The sequence below is a fragment of the Portunus trituberculatus genome, chromosome 18, assembly GCF_017591435.1.
Source record: "Portunus trituberculatus isolate SZX2019 chromosome 18, ASM1759143v1, whole genome shotgun sequence".
Classification (NCBI taxonomy): domain Eukaryota; kingdom Metazoa; phylum Arthropoda; class Malacostraca; order Decapoda; family Portunidae; genus Portunus; species Portunus trituberculatus.
Window position 1 is genome coordinate 4,313,745 of NC_059272.1, and position 12,935 is coordinate 4,326,679.

Here is a 12,935-nt window from a genome sequence, read left to right on the forward strand (position 1 = left end):
ATGCATTATCATCCTATCATGCTCCAGGAAGTCACCACTGTATACACAATCATGTGAAAATTTCATGTCAATCAGATGAATACAAATAGCAAAACAAAGAGGAAATAAGAAAAAATCTCAGTTTTTTTTTACTCTTCAAAAATTTTCTCTAAATCGGAATAAACTCTGATCCACTTTTGTTTGGTATCACTTTAAAGTACAACTCAAATGTAACTTTTTGTTGAATTTAGGTCTTAAATAATGTCAATAGAAAACGAGATACAGGAAAAAAAAAAAAAAAAAAAAATTGAAAAAAATCCTGAAAAAAAAAAATTTCAACAAAAGTTGCGTATATGTACAAAGTTTAAAGCAATTAAACAAAAAAAAGTCTGTGAAAATAAAAAAAAATAAATAAAAATAATGCATTGTTTGTATCTCCAATACCACTCACCCAAACTTGATGAAATTATGGAAGGATCTGCATGTACACCCACAAACAGCACACAAAAGTTTTCAAACCAATTGGACTTACCATAAGTGAAATATGACCTGTGTTAGCTTAAGTTGCCATGCCCCTTAAGCAACTAGACTACTTTTTCAATGTTTCGTGGATATTTATTACTTTTATAAGCTATGTCTATAGTGGCAAACTAACCACTACTTTAAATCACTGAATCAAAGTAGAGACAGTTAAAAGCCACAAAATAATTTGAGAAACACTGCAAATCACAAGATACCATGAAAAATATACTTGAAATCAAGGGACATGGAAAAACATACCAGAAAATCACCTGAAGAGAAAAATGCAACTTTAACTATGAGATGCATGAAAAACAACAGAAAATCACACAAAACACACTGAAGACTAACCTGAAAAACTATCTTGGCTATCTCTGTTTCTGTTCCCTCTGTACACTCCTTTCCTTTAAGGGTTGCCAGCCTGGAAATGACCAGTGCCCATTGCTCTTTACCATCATCACTCAGGCAAGAGGAGGAACCAGCAGTCTCCAGTACCTTCATCTCCTGGTCTATCTCCTCCACCAGACTGAGCACAATCTTACTGTACTCCCTGATGTACCCCACCTGCTTCCCAAGGACCCTGTCAACACCAGTATGGGTCAGTGTCAGCAATATAGAACTAAAATAAACATGGCCCTTGCAAACACTAGGTCAATGCAAACAATAGAAAACATAAGTGAACTTGCTATGATCAGATGAAACAAAAGAAGGATTATTCAGAATAGAGTTTTAATGAGGGGAATAGATGATGACAGCAACCTCTACCTTCATTAATGATTTTTGTATTTATTCTCACTTAAATGTTCAATAATTTTTAAATGCTTAAAACTAGAGCTGCAAAGAAAGAAAATAGACAAGGTCCTTTTTTTCTCTTTATATACTGAGGTGAAGTGGCTTACAAGAGAAAAGCAATGCATGAATACAGTAACAACTTTACAAATTCATAGAAAATAAGTGAAAGAAAAAATTAATGAGCAAACAAACAAATCAAAAGATACATCCATCTACACATCCTTCACATCATGCAAAGACAAAAAGAGTGATAGTAAAGAAATTAGTTGAGGAATGGACATTACTAACGAGAAGAAGGCATCCTTTGAGGTATCCCCTTCCTCTTTCCTTGGCGTGAAGACCACTGCCTTCAGGAGTGACATCAGCTGCTGCTTCTTCCAAGTGGCTGCCTCAGGTGTGTATGCTACAGGCTGTGTCAGCAGGTTGCCAATGGTGTGGGCTGCATAGTTCCTGTTGGCCACCTCCAAATTCTTGACCGGCTAGAAGGGGTGAGAGGGGAAAACTTAGGAGAGGCAATTTGTCTGTCAATAAATGTATCTCTCCCTAAAAGAATAAATAGTTAATTATAATTAATTAATTAATCTTATTTTAATAATTATTAAAATAAAATCAATATAAACTATTTGGTGTAGAGTTGGACTGGATAGTAATGTGTGGCTTTATCTTGCTTTCTGACTCACACTGTCATTAGAATTTCAACATCCTCTCTAATAAGCAAGACTGTGGAATTCTACATCACTCCAATCAAAAACCCACCACAGCAAAATGATAATGAAAATATACAAGAATTTTCCACACATATGGGGCACTGTGCATGGAAAGGTAGTCACACCCAATTTATTGTATATACAGTAACAATAATTTCGCCCTTCTTGTAGATAATGGTAGTATATGCAACACCACTTAGAAGGTATAAAGTCCCTATCAACACCCGGGAGTGTGGACACAGGAGAAGGGAGTTAAATCTTAGGAGACAAGGTAGGTAGAGGATGATAAGGTGATTTGAAGCCACAGTACACAGTAACTCAGTGACCAATCATTGAACAGTCTTGTGGCATTCATAGCTAGCAACCAATCAGACAACAGAGGCCCTTTTACACACACTTTTGTGAAATATAGGTGTCTGTAATGGAAGTGATCTTTTAAGTGCAACAATGTCTGGCCATCATTCTGGTGAGGTTGGTTGCGTGCCCCTCCCATCAGGAGGGAGTAAACATCTTTATATAAACTTTGTGTAGGGCTTTTCTTCACAATCCTTTTTGTGAATCTCCTGCTTGCTTTGGTGGTGGTGGTGGTGGTGGTGGTGGTGGTGGTGGTGGTGGTGGTGGTGATGATGATGATGATGTAGTTATGTAACATAACATAACATAACATAAATAATAGGATAACAAAAGGCCACCAGGGCCCATCTAGGTTATCCTGTATCAGTCGCACAGCGACCTCATCATCAGTACTTAAAGATATACTTACAAGTACACAATACATTATATACTAATTCTAAATATTTGGCACATTAACAGGGCTAAGTCCTGCAGCGAATTCCTCTACAATCTGTGATCCCCATACATGGGGATCATGTCTTGTTGAACTATAGTAAATTTCTTATGAAAACTATCATGCAGCGCTATACATAATTATAAATCTAATAAATTTAAGTGCTTATCTAATCTGTTTTTAAACATTGTCAAACTACAGTCCGACTCAAATATGAAGGCCGCTGAGAGGGGGGAAGACCTAACGGGGACTCCCCGTTAGCAGTGATAATGATTTTGATGAGAGGTATAGTGCAGGTGATACTAGACTAGCAATGGTACAAGGTGGTGGTGCTGGTGGTGGTGAAGAAGAAGAAGAAGAAGAAGAAGAAGAAGGAGGAGGAAGGAGGAGGAGGAGGAGGAGGAGGAGAAGAAGAAGAAGAAGAAGAAGAAGAAGAAGAAGAAGAAGAAGAAGAAGAAGAAGAAGAAGAAGAAGAAGAAGAAGAAGAAGAAGAAGAAGAAGAAGAAGAAGAAGAAGAAGAAGAAGAAGAAGAAGAAGAAGAAGAAGAAGAAGAAGAAGAAGAAGAAGAAGAAGAAGAGGAGGAGGAGGAGGAGGAGGAGGAGGAGGAGGAGGAGGAGGAGGAGGAGGAGGAGGAGGAGGAGGAGGAGGAGGAGGAGGGCAATAATGGTGATGATAAAAAGGAAAACCAAGAAGAAAAACAAAAACAAAAACAAAAAGAAGAAGACATTGATGATTAAAAAGAAAAAACAATAATATTAGTAAAATGATAATAAAAGAGAGAGAGAGAGAGAGAGAGAGAGAGAGAGAGAGAGAGAGAGAGAGAGAGAGAGAGAGAGAGAGAGAGAGAGAGAGAGAGAGAGAGAGAGAGCAATTAGAATGCTAAGGTGCCAAATGGCTTAAAAATGTAGGTACTAAAGAAAGAAAGAAAGAAAGAAAGAAAGAAAGAAAGAAAAAATAATAATGAAAAAAAAAGACTTGCTATAAGCTTCAACTCACCCCCCCCCACCAAGAAAAATCTATACACGGGTGTAGGTACTGAGTGCGGAAAGTATCGTGCGCGGCAATTGCAAAAAAATCAGGTGGTACATAGCATGCCTTGAATAGGTACACAACACGGCACACACAAAGCGACATTCAGTTGTGACGTAGCATAACTCTGCCCACACCCTCCCACTCGCCGGGTCACCGTAGCCCCCCACTCGGCCACTTACTCACAGAGGGTATGCAACCAAAGCCAGAAATGAACTTGAATATTGCACATACAAAATACAGAAGTAAAAAGTACAAGCATTACTAAAGACAGAAGTATATACATTGATATGAAAAGAAACTGACTCAAGAAATACAGGAGAATGCAGCCAGAACTAAGATGTAGACATACATAAATAAACCAAAATGAAAGGAGAGAGAAAAAATGATAAAGTACAGATTTGAGATGAAAATCAGGTGCAGTTGATGGAAGCAGAAGCAATGAAGGAAATAGAGAACAAGTGGAGTGAAGTATATAAAAAGAATGACAACAGAGTTACAGAAGCTTGGAATGCTGAAGTTGGTGGACACTAAAGAGACAGCTACCATACAAGAGGCCATTTCATGGAAGGAGACGCAGATTACCGAGTACCAAATGAGATCACGTTAGGTGAAAAAATAGTGGAAGTTTGGGTGGCTCTGGAACCAGTTAGAATTTTCTCCATGAGATTCCTTTATTTTTTTGGAGATACCTAGCACGGAAGTAATGAACGCGGGAGTTTTTGGTACCTATTAACCATGCTATGTACTGCACCTGTATATATATGCAGTAAACGCCCATGTATCCAGATTGCCACTATCTGGAATACGCTACTTTCCGGAGCTGCCCCCAAGAGTACTCAAACCTACCGCGTGAGCTATCCCTCGATTCCGCTAAGCAGAAGCACTTATTCCCATGCCCTCCCGTTCTCACTCGCCAACGACTCAAGTAATGGCAATGCTATTCGGCGAGTTTGTAGCATTCTTCGTCATTCCAGCATGGCAGGAGTGTCACACTAGCACTTTCTGTCACCTTTGATGATTTTTGTAGTTTTTAACTGTTCCGTCAACTCTTTCAGTCGTCTTGAGTCAGACGAAACGCACTGTTTTCCTCTAGCGTCATTTTTTTTGTCAAATTAAGATCAATGGTTTTTCTAATCTACACTTTCATAATAAAATTTATTTTCTTAATTGGAATGATGCTATAATCTCAAATTAATAAAATCCTGATAAGTGAAGGTAAATATATTTGTATATATATATATATATATATATATATATATATATATATATATATATATATATATATATATATACACAGAGCAAGTCCTCATTTTACACCAGTTTAGTATACGATAAATTCACAGACACGATAATTGACAATTACTACCATTTTTTCAATTTACGATAAAAAAAATCGCACTTATGATATTTGAAATTCCCGCCGCCTGTGATTGTGGCGCTGAACTGCAACCAAGTCGGACCAACAACAAACCAGTCACTTTCGCGCCAGCACGACGAATAACAGTGAGACTGTGCTCGGTGATTTACTTATATCATTCTCTGCATTTAAGACTAATTCCTGTCCAAAATGTCACCGAAATGTAATTTGGATCTTGGTGAAGAAGTGGGTAAGGGTGAACGAGCCAGGAAAAGTTTAATATTGGAAACGAAGCTTGGTATAGTCAAGAGAAAAGAACTTGGGGAAGGCTTGTCAGCTATAAGCCGTTCCCTGAATTTACCACAGTTGCTACTGTTTTGAGGAATGCTTCAAGTGTTAAAGAGGTAGCAGCTAATGCTTCAAGCCTGCAGGTAAAATTGCTGACAAAGCATCGGGAACCCATTATGGATCGGATGGAGGGTTTACTTAAAATTTGGATAGACAGCCAAACACGCCAGCATGCCCCACTCTCGTTGAGCCTCTTTCAGAAAAGGCCCTGTCTATTATTGAAACCTTGAAGGTTGAGATGGATGTTTGTTTACTTTTTTCGATTTACTTTCATACTGAGCTGGAACGTATTCCTATCTAATACATGTTTAAACGGGTTCGATTTACACTAATTTCGGTTTAAAATAGCTTTTTGAGGAACGCATTTCTAGTGTAAAAAGAGGACTTACTATGTATATATATATATATATATATATATATATATATATATATATATATATATATATATATATATATATATATATATATATATATATATATATATATATATATATATATATATATATATATATATATATATATATATTTATATATATATATATATATTCGCACAAGGGTGCGTCGTCCGGTTTTAGTTGGTAGAGTAGTGTGCCAAAGTCCATTTTCTCTAGACGCCTTTCGGTCTTGATCAGACCATCTTCAGGAGAGAAGTGAGTGCAACTAGTGAGGATGCGGGCTTATATGGGCGGCGGAAGCAGGTAGTCGCGTCAAGTAGCCAGTCAGAGCGCGGATCGAGTTTCGTCTGAAGCGGCCAATGAGCATCCGGCTACAGCTCCGTGTGGCTGTCGCTGGGATGGTAACGATGATTCTGGCTGCTGTTGTATGTTGATGGTAGGTTTTTCTGAGTAAATATGTACTGCTTCCGTCATCTTGAGTCTTCTTTTGTCGTTTTCTTTAACTAGGATGGTGGTGTTGCTTTCCATACAGTAATTGCCCACATATCCGGATTATAGCTGCCAAGGCCCTGGCGAATACGCGGAATTTCCTCTCCCGACCCCTTATAAATTGAGAAAAAACCTGTACATAACCTAAATGGGTAAGAAAACAATGAGTACAAGCACATGAAATGTATAATCTGGAACAAAAAATGGTACATAAGTAGTACAAGGGGTGGTGGGATGTACACCCAACAGTAAAGCCGGCATCACACTAACACTTTTCCATCAACTTTCTTAAGACTGTCAACTTTTGTCAACGCTCGTCATCACACACAAGCTCGCTTGCGCCTTTGTCGTGTTTGTCAACTGTAAACAAACATGGTGGCCCGTTCACCCTCAGCAAGCCGTTGTTATTTTTTTGTTGCTATTTTTGGCCTTTATTGCTTTCTATGAGAAACTCTTGAAACAGCTTTGTCCACTCATAAACAACAGAGCAGCTCATCTTGGCCAGTTGCTAATTGGAAGTTCTGCCTTGGAGCATCACAGTCCCACAGAAATGTAAACAAACAACTAAACCACTTTTCACTGCTAGGCCAAATAAAAAATTAAAAAAAAAAAAAAAAAAAATATATATATATATATATATATATATATATATATATATATATATATATGTATACAGGCAACCCCCCGTTTAACGAAGGTTCACACAACGAAATTTCGCTACAACGAAGGTTTCATTTTACTACCATCTGCTCGTTTAACAAACACCAAACTCGCTTTAACGAAGTTTTATCCAGGTAATTTTTTTCCAAATTTGAAAGCCCCACCGTATCATGCAAGCTGACAGGCTTTTGAATACACCAGGAGATGTTGGTACAAAGGCCTGCCTCAGGAGAAATCCTGAGACACCTGTAGAATAAAGATCAAGATCAAGCCTCTCGTGGACAACACAGGCGCTGCCGATACAAAGGCCTGACTCAGAAGAAATTCTGCGCCACTTGTAACATCAAGATCAAGATCAAGATCACGCGCACCACTCACTCCCCAGTCAAAACATAACAGTGTCACCAGCAGCTCATCTTCCCTAGTTCAACTTACCACCAAAACGCCCTGCAATGTAGCCTAACGTTCCTAAGAAGACCAGGAAGTGTCTTACTCTCGAAGTGAAGCTGGGTATTATTCACAGACAAGAGAGAGGCCAGAAAACTAATAACATTGCTTGCCACCATCTTGACTCCATCTACTGTCTACTATTTTCAAGTCAGCAGACTCTATTAAGAAGGCTGGTGAGACCGCATCTTCCTTGAAAGCTAAAAGAACCACCTGAACTCGTGACTTTACAATGGATAAAATGGAAAGCCTTGTGGAAATGTGGTACATAAGTTTTGTATGCAGTACCATGATGCGCACTTTGTTTACATTCCACAGGTTGCCGGTTAGTGTATTTCCCGTTTCACTCTCCCTCCCTTCATAAATTTAAGATCATCAACATTATAAAGTTACATACATACATACTTTAGTGTACATTCTAATGACTTAAATTAAACTACCTAAATGTTTAACTTCATAATTTTTACTTTCATTAAACCTTTTACTGTACTATGATGCACTCTTGCTTTGCTTACTCTCAATGGAAGTTCAAATCAGGGATTAAACTTGTTATAATCGGTTCGCTTAACGAAGTTTCGCTTAACGAAGTGTTTTTTTAGGAACGTAACCCTTTTGTTAAGGGGGGTTGCCTGTATGTATGTATGTATGTATGTATATATATATATATATATATATATATATATATATATATATATATATATATATATATATATATATATATATTTATATACACACAGTGGTGCCTTGGAATATGAACTTAATCCGTTCAAAATTTTGTTCTTATTCCAAAATGTTCCTACTCCAAGGCATCAAAATACATGTATTCTTATGGAAATAATTATGATTAATTCTAAACCACTTCCCAAGACAAAAAAAAAAAATTTTTTTCACCTAATTTCTTACTTTTTGAATACTATTACTATATGTACTACTACTGTTATGCTATAAATATAAAAGATAGGAAGATAAAGCAGGAAAGTAAGCAAAATAATATAATGAAAATTCAACTTCTCGTGGTCAGAAACCAGCGTCACCACATCATGTGACTCCATCAAGCCAGCACCGCACACTCTTTTATAAGCCAATAAGTGTTTCTTTGATATACTGCATTCATTATGGAAAATAAATAAGGGAAGTAAGCAAATTGTGATATGAAAATTCAACTTCTTCGCGGTCAGAAACAAGCGTCAACATTTCCTGGTCAAGACGGCCCCTGACCACGATGGCCCCTGACCATGACGGCCCTGTGTTTACCAAGACGACCCACACCAAATTTTAGGTTATTGTCCTCTTATTTCTTCCATTATGTTAACACGTTAACCACGGATGGCAACTCAGCGTTCCTGAGATAGTGTTTTGTAGTATGGAGTGTTAAAAACCATAACGTATTGGTACACTGGTGTACTGTACCTTGCGCATATAGTGCATATACGTATCCAGGGTGTAACACGAATTACTAATGAAATACCGCGTTATTTCATTAGTAATTCACTATCACTTAGTGCCACGGAGTCGAGGTTATCCTCATGGCATGAGCGTATATGAATACTAAGATATGATATCCATTATAACAGGCAATAGAGTGGAAACGTAAATATCATGGTGAAAGACAACACGCAAGCTAAAAGGGTCACAAGAAGAAGAAGCAGCCAAGTCGCCGTGAGTCTCCTCCTTGTCTGTGGGCGATCTCATCTCTGGTTTATTTTTTGGTATTTCATGTAAGATTTCACTTTATGCATTACAAAACGATAATTTCTTGGGGACTAGGTTTGTAAAAAGCTAATAGAAATATATAAAAAATTTTTTTAACCCATGTGGTATGTTGGGGACCAACCCAGAACGCATCCCCCCCTATTTCCATTACTCCTATGGGAAAATTAGTCAAACAAATTTTCGCTACGAACAGCTTTGACACCCCCTATCCTGTTTGTTAAGTGGAGTATTGCTGTGTGTATATATATGTATGTATGTGTGTATATATATATATATATATATATATATATATATATATATATATATATATATATATATATATATTGCTTCCGTCATCTTGAGTCTTCTTTTGTCGTTTTCTTTAACTAGGATGGTGGTGTTGCTTTCCATGTGATGTCGCTTACTGTATATATGTGTATATATATATATATATATATATATATATATATATATATATATATATATATATATATATATATATATATATATATATAAATAAGTAAATAAATAATAACAATAATAATAATAATAAATAATGATATAGCCTGAAAGATAACTACATGTGTTTGAAGATTACCAAATCTTAATAACTTCCCCAACTTTTTTTTTTTTTTTTTTTTGTCAAGCATTGCTCTTTAAACATGTGGTGCTTCGTATGCCTGCTTGGCATGATATGTACACAAGCATATACACACACACACACACACACACACACACACACACAGAGACGCATCAGAGGAAGGACGCGATACCGTCGCTCCCGAGAATCAGCTGATCTTCACTACCTTTGTTTGGGTTTACAGTGGCCTGGGCGATAAGTGTGGACTCATTTTTTTTTTTTTTCATGAATACAGTGTTAAATAATAATGAGTGAGAAAGATATTCCATCTAAATGCAGGTATGTGACAAGGGAAAGAATGAAAGCTGATGATGACAATGTTGGTGAGGGAGGAGGAGAATTTGAAGGCTTTGATACGGCGCAAACTTCACTATTTGATAGAGTCTTAACTATCGAACGTAAATTAGATAAATTGATAAAGGAGAGTATGGGAATGAAAGAGAATGAAGAACAGGATAAAGAGCTCCAGAAATTGAAAGAAAGGATAAAAGAGTGGAAGAAAACGAAACTAGGCTAAGAACCGAAAATGAAGAATTAAAAGTCCAAATAGCGAACTACAAGAAATTGATGGAAGAAGGACTCGGTAAAGCCGAGAAAGAAAAAGAGAAGCTAAAAGATCTAGTTAACAAAGAAGAAGAAAGAGTACAAGACGTGATTAAAAAAGAAGTACAAGCATGGAGAATCCAAGATAAGAAAGACAAGGAATCATTTCAAGAAGTATTTCAAGAACAGTTAAAAGAAAGAGATGAAAATATGACAAGCAAAATGATAGGAGTCCTCAAGAAAAAAGAAAATTTAGTAAGAGAAATTGCGGAAAAAAGAAGAGTGTAATTATTTTTGGACTGAAAGAAAAAATGTTAAATATAGACCAAGAAGGGAAAAAGACGAAATGAAATCAGTAAAAGACCTACTAAAACATCTGAATGACGAGGATAGACAGAACTTAGAAGAGGAAGTAGAAGAAATCCATAGAATGGGACCATATCAAGAAGGAACAGTGAGACCAATTAAGATATTACTAAAATCACAAGCAGCAGCAGAAGAAGTACTATATAGAAAAACGAAACTCAGAGAAACAGAAGGTTGCAAAGATATATATATAAAGAAAAATAGAAACGAGGAGGAAAGGAAGAGACACAATGAACTGGTGGCAGAAGCAAGAGAAAAAATAATGAAAGGTCAGAGGAGGAGAAGAAGGCATTTTTTGGAGAATTATAGGAGACAGGATAAGGAAATGGTATATAAAAGAGAAAGAAGAGAAAAGAATGGAGCAAGTTTAACTAAAATGATAAGAACAAGAGATTAAAAATGATGTATACAAACATAGATGGGATTTTATCTAGTAAATTAGAATTAAGAGATTACATAAAGAAAGAAGAACCAGATATTGTATGCCTGGTGGAAACAAAGTTAAATGAGGCAATAAAATAGACATAGATAAAAGGTATAATATATGGAGGAGAGACAGAGTGGGTAAAGGAGGAGGAGGAGTCATGATGATGTTAAGGAAGGAGATAGTGGTAAATCAAGTGGAGTTTGGGAAGGAAAATCAGAAATACTGTATGTTAAGATGCATATTAACAAAAGGAGTTAACAATCATTGGAACATATGTGCCACCAAAACAAACTCATGGACTAACCAAGAATATAGAGACATGATAGATGACACAATAAGGAGTCTTACAAGAATCATTAAGGAAAGGAGAAAAGTGATATTGATAGGAGATTTCAACTGTAAGGAGGTAGACTGGGAAAATTATGAAAGTGGTATGGGGAAGATGCCTGGGAGATAGATTCCTGAACCTAATGATAGATAATTTGATGGTCCAAAGAGTAAAGGAAAACACAAGATTCAGAGGAAACGATGAGCCGGCAAGATTAGACCTAGTTTTTACAAGGGATATACCAATTAACGATGATATAAGATACAAGTGCCCATTGGGAAAGAGTGACCATGTAATATTAGAGATGGATATAGAAGAAGGAAAGGAAGATAGAGATGAATCATACAAAGGAGACCGATTAAATTACAGAAAGGCTGATATTGAGAATCTCAAGAACTATTTTAAAAACGTAAACTGGGAGGAGATGGAAAACTCATTAACGGTTCAAGAGAAATATAACTTATTTTTGGAAATATACAAAACTGGGGTCAGGGAATATGTTCTGAAATATAGACCTAAAGAAGAAGGAAAGAAAGATTGGTTTAATGCAAGATGTGCTAGGGCAAAGGAGAAACGAGATGGAGCATGGAAAAGGTGGAGAAGAAACAGAAATCCAGAAAATAAGGAAAACTTCAAAACAGCAAGAAATGAATATGCTAAGGTGAGAAAGGAAGAAGAAAAGAACTATGAAAAGGACATTGTCGAAAAATGTAAGGAACAACCAAAATTGTTCTACAGATTCATAAATGGAAAAATAAGACAAAAAGAAACAATAGAAAGGTTAAAAGGAGAAAACGGAATGGTGGAAGACCCAAAAGTATGGCAGAACTGTTAAATAGTAAATTTCATGAGGTCTTTACTAAGGAATCCAAATTTGAAAGACCACAGGGTAATAGAGAGACTGTCTATATGAAAGAGATTAAAGTAACCAAGCTTGAAATAAAAAGTTGATGACGGAATTGGATGAGGAAAAGGCAATGGGACCGGATGAAGTCTCAGGCAGAATACTGAAAGAATGTAGGGAAGAACTAGCAAGTCCAATATACAACATCATAAAATGCTCAATAGAAAATGGAACAGTGCCAGTGGAGTGGAAAAGAGCTGAGGTGGTTCCCATATATAAGAGCGGAAGGAAGGAAGAACCTTTAAATTACAGACCGGTATCACTAACTAGTGTAATATGCAAGATGTGTGAAAAGTAATAAAGAAGCAATGGATTGAGTTTCTTGAAGACAACAAAATATTATCAAATAGCCAATTTGGTTTTAGAAAAGGTCGGTCATGTGTGACAAATTTATTGAGTTTCTACTCTAGAATAGTTGATAAAGTACAAGAGAGAGAGGATGGGTTGACTGTATTTATTTAGATCTAAAAAAGGCTTTTGATAAAGTGCCACATGAAAGATTACTATGGAAGTTAGAGGAGAA

General features: G+C 36.5%; 1 protein-coding gene across 4 annotated transcripts in view; it reads right to left on the minus strand.

The window, feature by feature from the left end:
• Positions 1 to 12,935, minus strand: part of LOC123505591 (myb-binding protein 1A-like) — a 105,287-nt gene that overhangs the window by 49,141 nt on the left and 43,211 nt on the right. For all 4 annotated transcript variants that reach the window (XM_045257084.1, XM_045257085.1, XM_045257087.1 and 1 more), the window contains exons 8-9: positions 1,579 to 1,769; positions 850 to 1,078 (exon numbers count right to left, since the gene is read on the minus strand). In XM_045257084.1, coding sequence (XP_045113019.1) covers positions 850 to 1,078; positions 1,579 to 1,769 — 420 coding nt within the window. The remainder of the gene's footprint in view (positions 1 to 849; positions 1,079 to 1,578; positions 1,770 to 12,935) is intronic.